This window comes from Heterodontus francisci, chromosome 19 (assembly GCF_036365525.1).
Source record: "Heterodontus francisci isolate sHetFra1 chromosome 19, sHetFra1.hap1, whole genome shotgun sequence".
Taxonomy (NCBI): domain Eukaryota; kingdom Metazoa; phylum Chordata; class Chondrichthyes; order Heterodontiformes; family Heterodontidae; genus Heterodontus; species Heterodontus francisci.
The window spans coordinates 70,134,808-70,156,025 of record NC_090389.1 but is presented as its reverse complement, the minus strand read 5'-3'; the positions used below and the strand labels follow the sequence as shown (position 1 = coordinate 70,156,025).

Genomic DNA, 21,218 nt, shown 5'->3' with positions numbered 1-21,218 from the left:
AGTAGGATTTCACAACTCAAAAATCAATCTTCCTTATTACTCTAAATATTCACAAATGGCTTTAAAACTAGGTTAGAGGATACTAATGTTTCAGTAATGATTCTGCCAGATTTCGAAGCAGGCAGACTTGAATCTCTGATTTGACTGATACAACTGTGATTTATGCTAGACAGTAATTTGCCAACTTTGAGCTGGGCAGCAAATGCATTACTGAGTGGATGCAAGCGAAAGGAATAGAAAATAGTCAGTGGTTTGTTATGAAAGTGATTTTTTTTTTGTTAAAATATTTTTCAAGGAATTTATGGTTAAACTGAATAAATGTTATAGTTTTTAAAAAAAAGGGAAGCCATCAAGAGGACACTGAGGAGCTAGATTGGCAACAATGTTCCTACTTGTCACATGACGGTTTCCGCTCTAAGCCTAACCTCTGGTAGCAGGGGCAGAAAAGTGACAGGTGCTGTTTTGATTGGACAAGACCAGTAGTAACAGAGAGCACCTGGATGGGTAGAAAAACTGACAAGCTTTCTGTTTTGGAGAGTGAATGTGTTTTACCTTCTGGAAGGAGATAAAGTCAAGTGCTGCTGAAGTGTCAAAAAAGGACAGAAGACCACAACCCAGCTCGCTTCCCAAAAATTCCATAAAAGACCACTGTGCGGATTCATCAACGCCGCCTGAAGAGAACTGTTCTAAAGATTTCAGTGACCTGCCTGCGTGTGCTCAGAAGTTAGACTGTTTGCTAGTTTGGAACAACATTTTTCATCTGCTCTTCAAAAATGAGCAAGTAGTTAACCAAAGTTTTTGTCTGTAACAGAGCTCTGATGTAAAAATCCTTTTAATTTTTTTCGGTTAACCGGTGTATGTGTGTCTGTGTGAAGGGACAAGGTAAAAAGGGACTTTAAAATTTGGTTAGGTATAAAGGAGACTTTTAAAATTTCATGTTGGATTTTCAAAAAATTGATTTGTGTGATATTGTTTTTGCTTCATTGCTAGTCAAAACTTGTTATATAATGAACTGTTAATTTTGTTTTTCATAAAGAAACCTGGTTAGTGTGATCTATTCTGGGACAGCACAGTGGTTAGCACCGCAGCCTCACAGCTCCAGCGACCTGGGTTCAGTTCTGGATACTGCCTGTGCGGAGTTTGCAAGTTCTCCCTGTGACTGCGTGGGTTTTCCCCGGGTGTTCCGGTTTCCTCCCACAGCCGAAGACTTGCAGGTTGATAGGTAAATTGGCCATTATAAATTGCCCCTAGTATAGGTAGGTGGTAGGGGAATTGAAGGAAGGTGGGGATGTGGTAGGAATATGGGATTAATGTAGGATTAGTATAAATGGGTGGTTGATGGTCAGCACAGACTCGGTGGGCCAAAGGGCCTGTTTCAGTGCTGTATCGCTAAATACATTTTTAAAATAGTGTATCTGATTGACTGTTTCAGTACGTGGGAAAATATAAAAAATATGTCGTGACCTGTGGAGAAGTGGGACTGAAGTAACAGTGCACTCCTCCTGCCTTGGTCAGGTTATACTTTTGGTCGTATTTTAGCATTGCTCCTCAACTTCACTCCACCCATAAAGCAGCATTGGCATAGGCTATAGAAATGTTTAGAATTTTCCTGAGGGGAATAATGAGTGCAACCTCAGGTATAAAAACAAAATACTGCAGGTGTTGGAAATTTGAAATAATAACAGAAAATACTGGGAATACTCAGCAGGTCTGGCAGCATGTGTGGAGAGAGAAGCAGACTTAACATTTCGAGTCGATGACCTTTTGTCAAAAGCAAAATGTAAATGAAATGTACTATGAATAAAAATTTGAAGACTAAAATTTTTCTTTGGTCCTCTATGCAATCACATGTCCTTTGCATTTTGCCCCAATATTTCACTTTAAAGATATAAAATTACTTTTTCTCAGAAATTGAACTGTTCACAAAGGATCATTGCAGCAGTCATATGACTAACCACCAACCATTATATTTAGCTGCATTTGATGTATGGATGGATAAAAAGGCAAGCAATTGTGTAAATGCCAAGTTGATATTCCCCATGCTGGTCTGTTTTCATGAAACATGAAATCTATAGTAGGCCGATTGAAGTTGGTAATTCAACACAAGTTGAGTGTGACCTGTGAGAATTGGATACTGATGATCGCCCCCCCTTTTGTGTACACGCTTGTGTTTGACAAAGGTAACAGCTAAAGTAACTTACTTAAATAGTATGAATAAAATAATCCAAAAATATAAATGAGTCGGAAAGTTAGTATTGAATTTTGGACTGTTAATTAGAACTGATTGACGACACTATACTTTGGGCAAACTTTAGTAGAGAGGCTGCACATTTTAAGTTCTTCATGCACTGCAATATTTATCTACCAAGACAGTTAAAAATGAATAAATCTGTGAATGATTCAACACTAATCCTGCTCCATTCAAAATTAACGATAGGCAGACGTCAAACCATTTGATCTACCAATCAGTCAATAATATTTTCATTAAAAAAATTGTGTGGTTACCTTTTGTTATAATTTTCTTTTCTCGTTATTTGATGGAAGAATTCAAGAGTGGAAATTAAATACTGAAGTCCAAAAGTTGAAGTATGTGCATTTTAGACAACAGTACTTTTTTGCAGCTGTTCCTAGCCCTATTTTTCTACTTTAAACTAGGGAAGAACAACTAACTTGAGAGAACCTGACTGTAAGCTGTACCTCTGGAATTATACAGCTTAGTTGGCCAATTACTGCTGCGCTTAAACAAATTCTACAACACTGCAGGCATGTTTAGGATTTGGGAACATCCTGATATCAATAAATATTTTTTTAAAATACTGTATTAAAAATAGTGCTAAGTTTGTGATTTTTTTTGTTCAGAAAAATGTGCATTTTAAATCCTTTGGAAACAGTTTATAATGCTTATCTTGAGTTTCTGTTTCCTAAGTTGTTTGTAGCAAGAGCTACCATTTGCCACTAAGCTATCTCACCTGCTTTTTGCTTTGCCAGGTTTTTAAATGGCAGCTAAGTGTTAAATAGTAGGTTACCAGTACCTAGTGTCCAGAATCAGAAGGGTATCAGTTAACACCAATATTTTAATTGTTGATTTTCAACTCACTCCTTGCACTTGCTAATCTGGACTCTGAGCTCCAGTAAGGCAAATTGATTAAAAAACAAATCCGTGGGATTACACAGTCCCCTTGGAATAGTGCTAGGTGTAAAATGTATGTGGTTGCGCACCTGCATATCAACAGAGGTTAGAAAATTTGTGTCATTGGACGCTACTTTGAATCCGAACAGCAAGCATCATTTCAAGACAGTTAGTGGAGAAAGCTAGAAAAGAAAATCATGGCTGGAGAGAAATACTGCATTGGGTGCTATTTCTGTGCTTTGTGCACTTAAATAGCACTGAATTACAGACTGCTTGAGCAATTGAAAGCTAAAAGCCTTTGGTTTCTGTGTTGTTCGTAAAGCCTAAATGCAAAGTGGGTGATCACGGTTCCTTCCAATGAACTAATCAAGCAGTTGTTTTTTTAAAGTTCTTAAGGCTTATCAGCTGTCTCTAACATGAATTTGTTCTTGTTTCTGCCCATCAGTTCAACCTTTAAACATCTATTTTAAACTGTTCTGGGTCTGTAGCGTCACATTGCAATGGATTTTTAATTCAGCCATTGGCCGCACTGTTCCCACTGAGTTTGCTGTGGCATATTCATATTTTTCCAGCAAAGTTTGGTGTAAATCTACCAGAGGAGGATTGGGAGGCACAGTAGTCTTGCTTATGGTGTTCGTCGCCTAAATCTCCATTGCAGTGAATTCTAAGCCATTATGTGTTCAAGTCTCTGGAGTGGTACTTGAACCTTTGATCATCTTACTCAGAGGCATGACTATAGAAAATATTGAATATAAGCTGAAGTAACAAAGTAATGCTTTTATTTACTGTAATTGAATCATTTAATTTGTACTCACTATTGCCTTGTACAGGGTACCAGAATTTGTCAGAGAAAAGAGGTTTGGAAATTGGTTGAAGGATGCACGTGATTGGGCCATTTCTCGGAACAGATACTGGGGAACTCCCATCCCATTATGGGTTAATGAAGACTTTGAGGAGGTGAGTAATAAAGTAAACTGCAATAACCAGATGTTGTGCGTGAAGAAAAAAAATCAGGTTCCTGGCAATCTTAAAATGGTTGTAAGGTATTTTGATTGAAGGAAATGAAGTAGAAGAGATTGCAATTTTCTGATGTAAATTTGCTGACTGTCATTTCAGTAGGTCAGACTGAAGTATGCTTTTGTTGACAGTGGGCAATAATGCTGTATGCAGACACCACACAATGGAACAACAGACCAATTTGATTTCCATACTCACTTTTCACCATCCCCAACCCCAGTTTCTAATCAAAACCAACCTCTTTAACTATGTGGCAGCTGGAACTGGAGTATCTCCTTTATAAAAGGGAGGTAAGTAGGCAGGGGAGTCCTTCGCATACAGCTTTCACATAACCACCTGGCTGCTGATTGAGATGCATCAATGGCTGAGTGGATTTGCCTGCCTATCCTACTGATAAGTGGCATGTGACCTGGCAGTACCAACAATGAGAGTAAAAATGGGAATAAATTGCCCCAGCATGTTCTTTATGGCCCTGCTGCAGCCATTTAATCTCGTGGAGATGCAAAATATTCAGACAGGTTAATTTCTTTTGGGCCTCCTTATCTCGAGAGACAATGGATACGCGCCTGGAGGTGGTCAGTGGTTTGTGAAGCAGCGCCTGGAGTGGCTATAAAGGCCAATTCTGGAGTAACAGGCTCTTCCACAGGTGCTGCAGAGAAATTTGTTTGTTGGGGCTGTTGGACAGTTGGCTCTCCCCTTGCGCCTCTGTCTTTTTTCCTGCCAACTACTAAGTCTCTTCGACTCGCCACAATTTAGCCCTGTCTTTATGGCTGCCCGCCAGCTCTGGCGAATGCTGGCAACTGACTCCCACGACTTGTGATCAATGTCACACGATTTCATGTCGCGTTTGCAGACGTCTTTATAACGGAGACATGGACGGCCGGTGGGTCTGATACCAGTGGCGAGCTCGCTGTACAATGTGTCTTTGGGGATCCTGCCATCTTCCATGCGGCTCACATGGCCAAGCCATCTCAAGCGCCGCTGACTCAGTAGTGTGTATAAGCTGGGGATGTTGGCCGCTTCAAGGACTTCTGTGTTGGAGATATAGTCCTGCCACCTGATGCCAAGTATTCTCCGAAGGCAGCGAAGATGGAATGAATTGAGACGTCGCTCTTGGCTGGCATACGTTGTCCAGGCCTCGCTGCCGTAGAGCAAGGTACTGAGGACACAGGCCTGATACACTCGGACTTTTGTGTTCCGTGTCAGTGCGCCATTTTCCCACACTCTCTTGGCCAGTCTGAACAATGAGAGTAAAAATGGGAATAAATTGCCCCAGCATGTTCTTTATGGCCCTGCTGCAGCCATTTAATCTCGTGGAGATGCAAAATATTCAGACAGGTTAATATTTTCACATTATAAGCATAACCTATGTAACACCTTTACTGATTGGAATATGTTCTACAGATGCCTCATCTGCGTTTCCAGACAAATGATTTACAAACATTCTGGCAGATTCTTCTTCTGTTGTGTCATCTAATTTGGGAGGTTAAGTTTTTAATCTATTTTAGCAACAGTGTCCTGATGACATAACTAAATGTATGCAACTTGGGGTACAAAATGATTTGCTCATGATAAACATTTTTATGGATTATTTTTTACATAATGTTTAAACCAGACACTGGAAGACATTCTGGTTGTCAGAAAATTCCCCATTTTTGGAAATGTGGCTTTTGAGATATATTTTAAGAGGTTCTAGATTTAATTCTGTATATTTTGAATCATCTGTAGCTCCTAAAACCATTTTACAGCTTGTCTTATACAAGAAAGCGAAGTTCTTCTTCTGTGATAAACTTTATTTGACCTGAGAATTTGATTTTAGTTGAATTTGTTTTAATTTTGCAAAAAAATGTCTGGCGTTCTCTTTTGAAATCCATGTTGTCCTAAAGGAACACAATTTTCTTCTCTGGGAAAGAAAGGAAGTAGAAGAGTCGTGTGCCATTTTGTTGCTGTGACCATTTGCTGGAAATGTATATTGAACCAAAGAATTTGCTGAACAGTTTTTTAAAAAAAAAGTTTCCGTCTTTTTAAATTCACTTAATGTCACCGGGAACCTTTATCATTAGAGACCATAGAGAAGTTGTAGGACAAGTAACGCCTTAGATTTTGTGGTCAGCGGCAAAGCAACAGCAATCGCTGCTGACAAAGAACCATAGAAAAATTACAGCACAAAAATTTAGCCCGTCGAGTCCGTGCCGGCTGAAAAAATGAGCTGCCCAATCTAATTCTACTTTCCAGCACCTGGTCCATAGCCTTGCAGGTTACAGCACTTCAGGTGCATGTCCAGGTACCTTTTAAAAGAATTGAGGGCTTCGGCCTCCACCACCATTCCTGGCAGTGAGTTCCAGACACCCACCGCCCTCTGGGTGAAAAGGTTTCTCCTCATGTCCCCTCTAATCTTTCTACCAATCACCTTAAATCTGTGCCCCCTGGTAGTTGACCTCTCTGCTAGGGGAAACAGGCCATTCCTGTCTACTCCATCTAGCCCCTCATAATTTTGTACACCTCAATTAAGTCACCCCTCAGCCACCTCTGTTCTAAGGAAAACAACCCTAGCGCATCCAGTCTTTCCTCATAGCTGCAACTTTCAAGCCCTGGCAACATTCTTGTAAATCTCCTCTGCACTCTCTCCAGAGCAACTATGTCCTTCCTGTAATGTGGCTACCAGAACTGTACACAGTACTCCAACTGTGGCCGAGCCAGCATTTTATACAGTTCCAGCATTACGTCCCTGTTTTTGTATTCTGTGCCTCAGCCAATAATGGAAAGCATTCCATATGCCGCCTTCACCACTTTATCTACCTGTCCTGCTGCCTTTAGGGACCTTTGGACATGCACTCCAAGGACTCTCACTTCTACCCCTCTCAATATCCTCCTGTTTATTGTGTATTCCCTCACTTTATTTGCCTTCCCTAAGTGCATTACCTCACACTTCTCTGGATTGAATTCCATTTGCCACTTTTCCACCCACTCAACCAAACCATTGATATCATTCTGGAGTCCACAGCTATCTTCTTCACTATCAACTACACGGCCAATTTTTGTGTCATTAACAAACTTCCCAATCATGCCTCCCACATTTATGTCCAAATCATTAATATATACCACAATCAGCAAGGGACCCAACATTGAGCCCTGTGGAATGACACTGGAAACAGCTTTCCATTCACAAAAACATCTGTCGACTTCTACCCTTTGTTTCCTGTCCCAGCCAATTTTGGATCCAACCTGCCCCATTCCCCTGTATCCCATGGGCTTTCATTTTAATGATTAGTATGCCATGTGGGACCTTGTCAAATGCCTTACTAAAATCCATGCAGACCACATCCACTGCACTATCCTCATCAATCCTCCTTGTTACTTTCTCAAAGAATTCAATTAAGATAGTAAGACATGACCTTCCCTTAACAAATCCATGCTGACCATGCCTGATCTGTCCCTGCCTTTCTAAGTGGCAGTTTATCCTATCCCTCAGAATTGATTCTAATAATTTACTTACACCGAGGTTCGACTGACTGGCCTATAATTATTTGGCCTATCCCTCGCACCCTTTTTAAACAATGGTATAACGTTCGCAGACCTCCAATCCTTTGGCACCTCGCCTGTATCCAGTGAGGATTTGAAGTTGATCCTCAGCGCATCTGCTATTTCCTCCCTGCCTTCCTTTCACAACCTGGGATGCAATCCATCTGGCCCTGGTGATTTATGGAACAAAGCTGCCCACAAAAATCTAGCAATCTCTGTGATGTGGATTTCACCTTTCTCATCGCTGATTTGAATCTGGTTCCAAGTCAAGGAGATCTCCTGGCATCCAGTAACATTGTTGTCATCAAGCAGGTTAAGCATCCAATCATATTGAAGCATTCTCACAGACAGCAAACCAGGAAGTAAAATGCGCTGATTATTCTTCACTTTTTATAAATTGTACAGAGATTGAAATTAATTTTGGGACATGCACATTAGAAACTTTATCATAAATAAACTTTACAAGAAACATTATTATTGTAATATGGAATTTTTATGACAATGGAAAAAGTTGATATTGCACAAATATAAAATTTGTTTTCCAGGGCCAGAGATGTTAGTCAGCAGTAGTTAGGACTTATTACATGTTTAAAAACCCAGTTACACTTTGTTAACAAGGTGTCACTTTTTCAGCAATTTTTCATAATGATATTACAGGGTAAAAAGTCAGTGTGGTGATTTCCAGAAGATTGCGGTCTGTGGGGACTTTGGAGGAGCAGGGGATCACCCCATCACCCCACCCACTCCCTCTCCCTCTCTCTCACCACCAGCACCGCTACCGCGCCCCCCCGCCACCCCTTAATCTCTCTGGGATATTGTGTGTGAAATTGATTGTTACATTTGCATATATATCAACAGTGGCTATGTTGACTTTGAAGTCTTTGGGAAATCCTGAGGATGTGAAAGACACTATAAATGCAAGTTCTTTTTTCATCTAGTAGAAACGGTAGTACATTATGTAAAATTAATATCATTTCTTTGTTTATACTTAAAGGCTACTACTTCAATTTGTATGGGTGTGCTTCTATAAAATACAAATTGACTGAAAATCTGAACCTTTTAAAATTTGTGCCCCCATCAGGAAAATAACAGGCATAATTGCAATTTTTAAGATCATATTACAAAAGTTTAAAATTTTAATGACCTAATTTCATACAACATGAAAATACACAACATTCACTTCCTGACACACTGACATTATTGTGAAAGTAATAATAATTAAAATCATGGAATTTACCTCTATTGAACCAGAAAACCCAATGCCTGTCATTTGAATAAATAGCCACTTTCAAAATCCTGCTTCACATAGTTTATCTTTTATCCTTTTCTTAGCTGATATTTTCTTTTCACCTCCCTTCTCACAAGGAAGCACAAAGCTTCCACTAATAATGCCTCTTGTTGGTCTGGCTATGATCAGCATTGCAATATGTGGAACTGTAGGCATGGATCTGCATTCCTTTATCTGTGGTGCAGTACCTAAGTACAATAATACACTACACCACCTCAGCATTACCAAAATTATATAATTATTTTTTCATTTCCATATTTATCTTGCATTGAACAACAGTACATTTGTGATTTACTGCTAGTTTTTTATTTGTGTCCTGATCCACCTTCTGTTTGAAGCTGTTGAGATCCCTGTCCTACTTCGTACACGTTAAGTCAATGTAAAAGTTCTCTGATTGAATGTGATATTCTAAATTCTAATCAGTTTAATGGGGTTTAACTGTGTTAGTCCATATGAACATGTTTAATCACCTATTAATTATTTATAACCAAGTACTTTTGCAACTGTTTTGTACTTAAAATTCTGCCATTTGGCATATTCTAATGTCAGATATCTGAAGCCTCCATATCCAAAGGATCATCCTCCGCCATTTCTGCCACCTCCAGCGTGATGCCACTACCAAACGCATCTTCCACTCCCTTCCCCTGTCAGCATTCTGAAGGGATCGTTCCCTCCGTGACACCCTGGTCCACTCCTCCATTACCCCCACCACTTCGTCCCCTTCCCACGGCAACTTCCCCTGCAATCGCAGGAGGTGTAATACCTGCCCATTTACCTCCTCTCTCCTCACTATCCCAGGCCCCAAACACTCCTTTCAGGTGAATCAGCGATTTACTTGTACTTCTTTCAATGTAGTATACTGTATTCGCTGATCACAATGTGGTCTCCTCTGCATTGGGGAGACCAAACGCAGACTGGGTGACCGATTTGCGGAACACCTCTGCTCAGTCCGCAAGCATCACCCCGAGCATCCGGTTGCTTGCCATTTCAACGCTCCTCTTTTCTCACATCTCTGTCCTGGGATTGCTGCAGTGTTCCAGTGAACATCACCGCAAGCTCGAGGAACAGCATCTCATTTACCCATTAGGCACACTACAACTTGCCGGACTGAACATGGAGTTCAATAATTTCAGAGCATGATGGGCCCCCCCATTTTACTTTTATTTTTAGTTTTTTTCTTTTTTTTCGTGTTTATTTCATTTTATTTTATCTTAGTTTGTTCAGTTTGTACTTGTGGCTGTTCAGTTTTCGGTCCGTTAACATCCTATCTGTACTAATGCTCTGTCTTTCAACACATCATTAACCTTTTGTTTGCCTTTGCTCCATGACCTTCTGGTCAGCTATTCTGTGGCCTTGTCCTATCTACACCTTCTCCTTTGTTATCTCCTGCCCCACCCCCGCTTTAATTGCTTAAAACCTTTCACATTTCTAATATCTGCTAGTTCTGAAGAAGGGTCAATGACCTGAAACGTTAACTCTGCTTCTCTCTCCACAGATGCTGCAAGACCTGCTGAGTATTTCCAGCGTTTCTTGTTTTTATGTCGAAAGTAACACTTTTGACATCACTGATCAAAGACTTTTTGTCTGTTAAATGTTACTTGATTAGTTTTTGTACCTTCATAAGAATTTAATTTCATTTTTGACCATGGCACTGTATGACTAGTGAATGCTGACACTTTTTCAAATTGACTTTTTCTTCAATACTGATTTTCTGTATATTTACTAAAGCTGCATGTTATGAATTGAAATCCAGGAAAGGGAACTAAGGGCTGAATTTTACCAGCGCCACTTGGCGGGGGAGCCCGTAAAATGCTTGCGGGAGCAGCCCACCACGACCCATGATGCCAAGAAGGCCCTGCCGCATATTACTGGTGGTGGCAAGGCCTCGGTGTGGCCACCTCCGCTGCTTAGCAGCGGGGCCTTCATTTAAATATTAAAATTAGTGGAATAAACATGCAGATTAACTTACCTGGTCCTGGCGGCCGTCCCACGCCAATTTTACGGCTGCAGGCCGCAACTTGTGTGCCTTCGGACCTCCCATGCGGAGCTCCAAGGCGAGACACTGGTGGGGAGGGAGGTTGCCTGGAATTATCGGTGGTGGAGCGGTGAAAACTGCTCTGATTGGTTGCGGGGATGGTGGGAAGGGGTTTTGGGTCAAAGGGAATAAAGTTCGGGGGGGTAAAGGTCATGAGTGAGAATTCATTTCTTTGGGGGGATAGGGAAAAAAATTAACTGCTTATTCATTGGTGGGGGGGTGGTGGGAGAGGGGATTGCAGGTATAAACAGATTTTTATTTCAATTTGTCAACGAACCTGTTCCTTTAAACATTTTAATTGCTTTTAAGGGCTTATATCGCAAAATATCGTGGGGTCTCAACGGCGGCGCTTCCGTGTCGGAATGTCGCTAAGTCCAATGCGCACCGCCGCAATATGCGGCATGCTAATAAAATTCAGCCCCAAGTGTCACAATGAATTGGAACCATGGCCTTTTTCTGTTGAATCTGAGTAATGCAGCCCAGGGTGATGTGATGAAACTCTTTCTATGACTGTAAAACTCCTAAAAGAAATGTTAAGCAGTGTTATGCTAAATTCCTATAGTCAGAAGTCCACAAATGAAAAGCTCTTGCATGCCTTCCCCAAAGTAGAAAATTTAAAGAAACTGTTTTGTTGCCATGATAATCCAATTTAGCTGGTGAAACTGTCTCTTGTGATCTTGTTTCCTTTTCCTTGTTTTACCCTACTCTCCCGATACCCAGAAAAGCAATTATCTCAAAATTGTGACTACAGCTGTGATTGGTGCCCATTCAATAGGTGAAAAGTTTAATGTTGCATGCTTGATGTGTGCTTCATATCTGAATGTTTTAAGAATTGCTGGAGAGAGTATTCTTTTGGAGATTAAAATAAAGCAGCAATATTTTAAGATTAATTATAGCTGCTGTTCAGCACCCTTAAGTGTCACACTGCAAATATTTGGTGATGGGAGATTGAACAAAATCACTCCTTTGTGGCAGACTCAGTAATCCAATGCCTGAGTCATGCATGGTACTGCAGGGCACTGTTAATTATTGATCACCCAACCTGGTTCACTGAAGGGACGTGGAGGAGTGTAGCTGTCATTGGGGCCTGGGATTCTTGCCAGTGTGCCATAGCAGTAAGCTGTATAATTTTACATAAATGGTTACATTTCACCAGTACATTGGTGTGCATTTGGTCTTTGGGCTTTGGCCGTTGTCAACATGCTCATGAGTTCTCTGCTCAAGTCAAAGGAAAGCGTGTACTCGCCATAATGAGGCAGAGAAACTTATTAGATTGGTTTACAGACTCTAACGTGATAATGATTTCTCAGGTAATGAAAAATAAATTTCTGGACCATATTTTTCTGCATGACTTATTAACATGTTTTTTTCTTTTTTTTATTATATTGGTACATCTTACAATAAAATTTACACCTGGATTGTACACCAGCTGAGTTTCCCTGCTTGTTGCCTTTCTTGCAATGTATACTTAATCAGAATTGTTTAAATCAAATTACTTCTACCTGTTATTGTCAGGATGATGGATTGCTTATGTGTACAAGGAATGCTGTATCAAGAAAAAGTTTATTATGTTGACAGGTGGTATGTGTGGGATCTGTGGCAGAGTTGGAAGAGTTGAGTGGAATCAGAATTGAAGACCTTCATCGAGAAAGGTGAGTCAGATTTTTTGAATGTGACCGTTATGGATGTCCTATTAAATTTTAGTGAAGCAGGACTTTTTTATTATTGGTCTTACTTGATGTTTCTATTCTGGTCAGCTTTGGTTAGCAATATAACATGTTGTAATTTAATTAACTCTACCTGTTCTCTGACCAGATTGTGTACAGCTGTGGCTCAGTGGTAGCACAACACTCACCTCTGAGTCAAAATGTTGAGAGTTGAAGCTCCAGTCCAGAGACTGGAGCACAAAAATGTAGGGTGATACTCCAGTGCAGTACTGAGGGAATGCTACACTGTCAGAGGTGCCTTCTTTTGGAAGAGACATTAAACAGAGGCACTGTCTGCGCTCTCAGGTAGAAGTAAAAGATCCCATGGGACTATTTTGAAGAAGTGCAGGGGAGAAATCCCTAGTGTTTTAGCCAATTTCATGTCATCTCTCCATCTGCTTCTCGATCTCCCCACTCTTTTTCCTGTTCTTGGCTGCCACTCCATTAGCATTTTTGTTCACCTGTTATCATTTCTTGGACCAACATGCCCAGCCCATCTCCATTTGGCTTCTTTTATCTTCTGAATGATGTCCTTAACTCTGGTTTTCTGGTGTATTTCATTACACCTGATTTTATCACGAATGGGGATGTGTAACATTTGTCTTTCCATTGGTCTCTGAGCTGTACACAGTTTTTGTTCCATATGTTTTGTAGTTGTCCATGATTCTGCCCCATATGTCATTGGCGGTAGCACACACTGATCGTGCACCCGCCTCCTTAGTGCCAGTGGTATTTTCTTATCACACAGAATATCTCTGTATGTTAGCCAATATTTATCCCTTAACATCACGAAAACAGATTGTTTTGTCATTTTTACATTTGTTTATGGGACCTTGCTGTGTGCAAAATGGCTGCCACATTACCTACATTACAACTGTGACTGTACTTCAAAAGTACTTCATTGGCTGTAAAGCACTTTGGGACGTCCTGAGTTTATGAAAAGTGCATTATAACTGCAAGAGGTGTTAAACTGAGATCTCATCTGCCCTCTCAGATGGACGTAAAAGATTCATGGCACTGTTTGAAGAAGAACAAAGGAGCTCTTCCCGTATCCTGGCTGATGTTTATCCCTCAACCAACATAATTTAAAAAAAAAGATTATCTGGTCATTTATCTCATTGGGAACTTGGTGTGTGCAACATTTCTCTGCATTATAACAGCAAACAGTAACTGAACTTCAAAGTGCTTCATCAGCTGTAAAGCACACTGCGATGTCATGAAGATGAAAAGGACATTTAAGTACAAATTCTTTCTTCCTTAATTCACAAATTGGTCATATCTTATCCACTGGAATTTGCTGTTTCCTGTTACGGTTTTGGCTTTCTTCTTGTTTCGACCTCATGGCATTTCTATTCCGGCCCCCCGTCCCAGAACCACAATAGGGTTCCCCTTGTTCTCACCTTCCACCACATCAGCCTCCGTATTCAACTGATCATCCTCTGCCATTTATGCCACCTCCAGCATGATGTCACTGCCAAGCGCAGTTTCCCCTCCCTTCCCCTTTCAGCATTCCAAAGGGACCGTTCCCCCTGCCACACCCTGGTCCACTCTTCTATCACATCCAAAACCCCATCCAACTTTCCCATGGCACCTTTCCATGCAAGTGCAGGAGTTGCAACACTGCCCTTTTACCTCCTCTCTCCTCACTGTCCATGGTCCCAAACACTCCTGCCAGGTGAAACAGCGATTTACGTGTACTTCTTTCAATTTAGTATAATGAATTTGCGCCCACAATGCAGTCTGCTCTACATTGAAGAAACCAAATGCAGATTGGGTGACTGCGGAACACCTCCGGTCAGTCTGCAAGCATGACCCCAATCTTCCAGTGACCTACCATTTTCATTCTCTACCTTGCTTTCATGCTGACATCTCTGTCCTCAGCCGCCTTCTGTGTTCTAATGAAGCTCAAGGACCAGCACCTCATCTTTCAATTAGGCATTTTACAACCTTCTGGACTCGACATTGAATTCAGCAATTTCAGACTGTAATCTCTGCCCCCATTTTAATTTATTTTCTTTGCATGTTTCGGCCTTAATCTTGTTTTTGCTCTTGGATGGCAGCTGTTCATTATTCTGCCATAGACACCTCCTCTGGACGCATCTTTTGTTTTTTTACTTGCCCCATTACTACTCCATTTGGCTGTGCATCACCAACTCTTCTGCCATTTAACGTTTCCTGTCTTTTGCCCTATCACAGCCCTTCCCTTTTGTTCTTTTTCCACCCTCCCCCATTTGACCTACTTAAAACCTATTACATTTCTAACTTTTCTCATTCTGATGAAAGGTCATCGACCTGAAACGTTAACTCTGTTTCTCTCTCTACAGATGCTGCCAGGCCTGCTGAGTATTTCCAGCATTTTCTGTTTTTATTTCATATTTCTAGCATCTGCAGTATTTTGCTTTTGTAAAACTGTTTCCATGATGGACTAAGCATCCAGGAAACCAAAACTTGTGCCCATGAATTTGCTGTCAATGGGATAGCCAGCAACAACAATTTAAGATATTTAATGCTAGGGAATTAACAATTGTCCACTAATAATCAACTACTGGATATCACGTGGGATATGCACTATATCTTCAATTCTCCTCCAAGGGCAACAAATGCCACACTATTTGATGAACATGTACAGACCAACACTAATATTGCAGATAGAATGATATGCAGAAGCAGTTAGATATAGCAAAATACTGAGATTATAAAGATAGAATCAGTCAAATCAGGGTTTAAAATGCCCTTTTAGAATGAATTTCTCGCACCGTTTGAGTGACAGGACTTTCAGAAATAATCTTTCACTGATGTTCAGATGGAATGTTGTACATAGATGGTGAGAATTTCCAGTGGATCCAGAAGAGTTCAGTTCTGCCATTGAAATTTTTGTGAGGTGTTAATGTTTAGATATCATCATCTTGCAGCCATTTCTCTTCAATGTTTCAGCAATCAAAGAAATTAAATTTGTTAAATCTAGAATTTTCATATGTTAATATTTCACTAGTGTATTTTTGACTAATTGAAACTGCAGTCCTGCCTGGGCAGCTGAAGTGTAAATATTGAACTGAAATATAGAGCATTATATCAAACTGGAATGAAGTGTAACTATTTTATGAGATTGTATACATTAAAAAAAAAAATTAAGATGCTTTGAAACTTCTTGGGAAACCTTTTTGTAAATGTAGTGTTGAGATTGATTTATCTGGGACAGGTCCTGAATGTCCTGAAGCAATTTTTCCCATGACAATATCTGGGAACCAAAATAAAACACTTTCTGAAAGAAACTACAGCGACAAGATTACCTGCTCCAGAAAACAAAATAATGCCACTCCAATTGGGAATATAAATAGATTTTTTTTCATATTGAATATGAGGGATGTCAAGAATATACTCAGCAGTAATTGTATTTATTGTATTTCTTCTCCTTCATTTTCCCCTCAAAATGTATCACTACATATTTTTCCACTTTAAATTTCATCTTGCATTTAACTGCCCAATCTACTTGCTGTATCCATCTGAAGTCACATAACAGTCCTCTTCACAGTTTTAACCATACTCCCTATTTTTGCATAGGCAGTTTCTGCTATACATGTGAACATAGGAATTCATATTGGAAAGATACAAACTAGGAGAGAGTGTAAGGCTTTAAAATGGGGACTAAATTACATTGGTGCACTCAGACCTAATTAGCCCTTGTCCTTGGCCTTCATTTCCTACATATGATGCCATGGGAGATGGACTAGTACACAAAATAGATGTTAAAGTTGTGGCAACCACCTGTTCAGGTAATATAATTAAGTGCTTGTGTACATTAAAGCACAGTAAAACAACATAATTTCCTAGTGTGTATCCAACATTTTCTCTAATTGAAAATAGGAGTTGTAAAAGCATACAAAATACAATTTTGTGAATAAGCTTCAGACTAAAAACCTCCCCTTTGTTGCAACATCAGCCTCATTTGTGGATCGGAGTGGAATTACTCTGTCAGTTAATTGTTGGGTGATCACATTGCAGGAGAAACAACTGCCATGTTATTATTGCAGCTGAACCACAGAGATAAGGAGGATTCCATGTTCAATACCTAGTCTGGGCTATATTAGCCAATCCCAGCAAAAGCAACATTTGGGCACTGCAATTAATTTCAATCCTTCTGTGCTAGGAAGTGGGGACAACCATTGAAGATTCAAAGTTTTGATCTGTGTTGGAAAACATATACATGTGAATATTGAGTAAGGTTAGCAATCGGCTTCGCTTTGGTGCTACCCTTAATTAATTTAGCCGACTGAACGTTCACTGTCTGTCTGTGCATGAAGAATGGCAACTTGGGCAAAGATAACGAAGGGTTGTTATCACTTGTAAAACCATATCTTACCACCCCTCTGTATCTTCAGAAATAGGGAAAATTTATTTCGATAAAGAACAGAAGACTTACATTTATATTGCACCTTCTTGACCTCACGATGTCCCAGAGCGCTTTACAATGAAAGCACCCACTGTTGTAATGTGGAAAATGTATGATTTTCATAGTCATAAATGCGTTTCTTGCACAGTACAATGTATTGCTGAATGTTTCTTGCCTTTTCTATCCTTCTGATTGATGCTTTGATTATATTTTCTGTTCCAGTGTGGATCACATCACGATCCCATCACGCTGTGGCAAAGGTGTACTGAGACGAGTATCTGAGGTTTTTGATTGCTGGTTTGAAAGTGGAAGCATGCCATATGCTCAGGTTCACTATCCCTTTGAAAACAGAAAAGAGTTTGAAGACAGCTTCCCAGCAGACTTCATTGCTGAGGGAATTGACCAAACGAGAGGATGGTAAAGAAGTAATTTCTACTGTAGCAATTTAATTGTCTTACCTCGTGATTAGTTCCATGAACTTGTTATGATGATTATCGTGTTTGACAGGGAAACATGGGTATGGTAATGTATTGAGACTGATGATTCACTGAAGTTGCTATCTCAAATTTAAAATTTAATGCCTTGATGAATTTTTGTTCACAAGTGGGAATAGAACATTTTTCTCTTGTGACCAGTGTCTGCACACCACATTTCCAGATCATATAAGGCTTAGTTAAGTACCTCCTATACTGCCCAAAAAAAGTCTTCACCCAAGACTTGCAATAGTACTTTTTGTTGTACTTATATAATGGGGGAAATTTTATGCTCTCCCCTCATGGCAGGTTTGAAAGCGGGGAGAGCATAAAATCAGGTGGGGATGGTGGCCATGGGGAGTGGCGGGGTGTCCTGCTTCTGCCAAAATTTAGCCCCCAATAATCTCCAATTAAGGCCTCATCCTGCCGCTGCGCAATTGGCCATGCACCACCGGGTGGGCCTGTTGCAGCACTGAAAGCACGGTTCCTGAACAAGGGACCCAGTATCAAGAAAGGGGGGCTCACAGAGAGTCACCCCCCTGTCCTTGCTAGCGATCCTCCTACACCCCCTTTCCCATGACCCCCAACCTGTGAGACCCCTCTTGCCTTGACCTAGCTGTAGCCTTGGTCCAGCACCGCTCCCCTCTGCAGTGGCGCTGCTCAGTGGAAGAGTCGCCAGCCTCTGGTTGGCTGGCAGCTTTCCAAGGGTGGGACTTATGGCAACAGGGTCCTTGATCTTGTGGAAGGCCCATCGCTGTACACTTAAGTGCCTGATTGGCACTAGTTTCGGTGAGTCTTCTGGAGAAGAGCCAACGCGGGGTTCTTGATGTCGCCTTTTCCAGATGTTGAGACCCCCGTCACCAGCAAAAACCCGGCCGTGTTTCAGTTTTTTCCTTCAGCTACTTAGTGGTCTCTAAGTGAGATTTCACAAATGATGTGAAACTTGGGTGTTGTGAACTTAGTCCCATTGGAAAATAAATTGAGACTGAAACTATCGAAGCAATGTGAAAAACATTAAACGGATACAGTTGCATGATATAATTGAAGACTGAACTTGAACAAGTGCAATAAGCGAGTCCCATATTTTGAGTTCAAAATGCTACTGTTCAGAAAAATAATTATTTTTTATAACTGAGAAAATATGCATTAGAATTTCTGTTCAGTCTTTTGTCAGATTCAACAGCTGACTCTAGCAATTAGTGAAAATGTTTTTTCCTGTAAAGATATTGCAGTTTGTAAAGGAAAATATTGGTTGGAAAAATGTTTAACGCTGGTTTAAATGCACTTCCTTTATTGCACTGCCACAACTATTCTAAAAAGAAAAAAAAGTGCCACTGTCCACTTTCAAAATGTTCATACCCATGTTTTTTTGCACAGATAATCTTCCTCCATAATGTTGCACTTCTGTCACTGATAGCAGTGTTGTCCTTGCAATTAAAAAAAAAAGTCATTGTTTTTTGGGTATAATTACACACTTTTGTGTGTAATTATACCCAAAAAACAATGACTTTTTTTGTGTAATTAGTCAATCTGTACTGGCAGTGCACACAGGGAGTTAAGATTAAGTGTAGTTTTAAAGTGAAGCAAGTTTAGAAGATGGGAGACAATTGGACTAGGCTGTGTAGATGTAATTCATTCCCAAGTTAAATCATACATTCTCCTCTTATATTTCTGTTTAAATTTCTATGTGCACATTTATAATGAAAGTTGTCGATATAAATTTGTGCTATAGTGACATTCTCGTGCTGGTGGTGGTGCTGTAGCATTTCCACAGGCAGGAGAGTTGTAAACTGGGATGATTGAATTGGCGCAATCCTGTCATCTTCAGACCCAGACCAATTCAAAATTTGAGGATAAAACCATTTCTGCATGCTCTGACCAATCCAGCCTCTTGTGCAGCTAGTTTTCTTCATGCCTATCTTGGCTTCTTTTCAGAGACTAACTGATGAATTACATAGAATTGACAGCACAGAAATAGGACATTTGGCCCAACTAGCCTGTACCAGTGTTTATGCTCCACATGAACTTCCTTGCATTTACTTTATCTAGCCATATCTGAATATCCTATTCCTTTCTCCCAAGTATTGCCTCAATGCCCTTTAAATACATCTATGCTATTTGTCTCAAGTAGTCAAAATAACAAGAATAACTACCCTGTTGGTAACAAAGTTTCTCCTGAGTTCCTTATTGCATTTATTAGTGACTATCTTATATTTGTGTCCTCTAGTTTTGGACTCCCCCACAAGTGGACACACTTTCCCTACAATCACCCTATCAAACCCCTTCATAATTTTAAAGAACTGTTAGGTCACACCTCCAGTGTTTTTTTGTATAGAGAAAGAGCACCCCCCCCCCCCCCCCCACCCCCCAATTCAGTCTTTCCTTATATTTATATTCTCGGTTCTGGTATCCTCCTTGTTTTGGTATCTACTAAATAGTGGAAACAGTGAAAGGACAAGGCAGAAAAAAGTTCATGACTGATTTCTGGGATGAGGGGATTGTCCTGTGAGAAGAGCTTGAGTAGACTGGGGCTATATTCCCTGGAATTTAGAAAAATAAGACATGATCTCATTGACACATGAAACTCTTAAAAGGATTTGATGGGGTAGATGCTGGTAGGATGTTTCCCTGGCTGGGGAGTCAAGAAGTAGGGGTCATAGTCTCTGAATAAGGGGTCAGCCAGTTAGGACCGAAATGAGAAATTTCTTCACTCAAAGGATTGTAGATCTTTGGAATTCTGTACCCCAGAGGGCTGTGGATGCTCAGTCGTTGAAAATATTCAGGACAGAGATCAATAGATTTTTGAACTCTAAGGGAATTAAGGAACGTGGGGATAGTGCAGGAAAGTGGAATTAGGTAGAAGATCAACCATGATCATTTTGAATAGTGGAGCAGGTTCGAAGTGCCAAATAATCTACGCCTTCTATTATATTGTTATGAAAGAAGAAATAAAATTCATTTAGCATAATGTTGCATTATAGGATGTGAATTATAAAGGCTGTGAAGTTCTTTGAACAAGAGATCATTAATGTGATTTTTTTTTTAAAAAGGGTCTGGTTTTCTCAATGTATCAACTGTTTCCTTAGGTTTTATACTCTACTGGTACTGTCCACAGCTCTGTTTGGCAAACCACCTTTCAGGAATGTAATAGTAAATGGTCTAGTACTGGCAAGGTAAGACCGTGTTTAATATTCCTGCATCAATAACCATTAAAATTGTATTTGAATTTTCAGCATTTTCAAAACTTATAGGCCTCCAGCAGGACTGTCATGTATAATTAGAACATACTTTTCTCTGTGGTTTCAGGGATCAAGTTAATGTTTTGGGTTGTATACAAATTGATCACTCCTCATCACATGATTTAACTTTTAGCTTAAACACTAATATAACCTGTGTAAACTACAATTAATTTTCTTGAGCAGCTATTGTAGTTTTTTTTTAATGTTAGGCATAACTACCGAGTGATTATTTTAGTAACTCAGACTCTAAGTAAAGGTAGATTTAAAGGTAACTGGAAATTTTAAGTAAGCTGGCATTTGTGGGCCAACTCTTGAAAGACGAGCTTTTGATTTTACTGGACTTGAAGATCAGTCAATATAATATTTAAGTCCTAAGGGAGGAATTTTGCCAAAGAAAATTAATTTTACCAAAGATGAA

The 21,218-nt window shown here is 40.1% G+C and overlaps 1 protein-coding gene across 1 annotated transcript in view; it reads left to right on the top strand.

Moving 5' to 3' along the window:
* iars1 (isoleucyl-tRNA synthetase 1) overlaps positions 1–21,218 on the top strand; it is a 216,003-nt gene that overhangs the window by 81,567 nt on the left and 113,218 nt on the right. The window contains exons 14-17 of the mRNA XM_068051875.1: positions 3,961–4,087; positions 12,571–12,644; positions 17,311–17,505; positions 20,648–20,734. Coding sequence (XP_067907976.1) covers positions 3,961–4,087; positions 12,571–12,644; positions 17,311–17,505; positions 20,648–20,734 — 483 coding nt within the window. The remainder of the gene's footprint in view (positions 1–3,960; positions 4,088–12,570; positions 12,645–17,310; positions 17,506–20,647; positions 20,735–21,218) is intronic.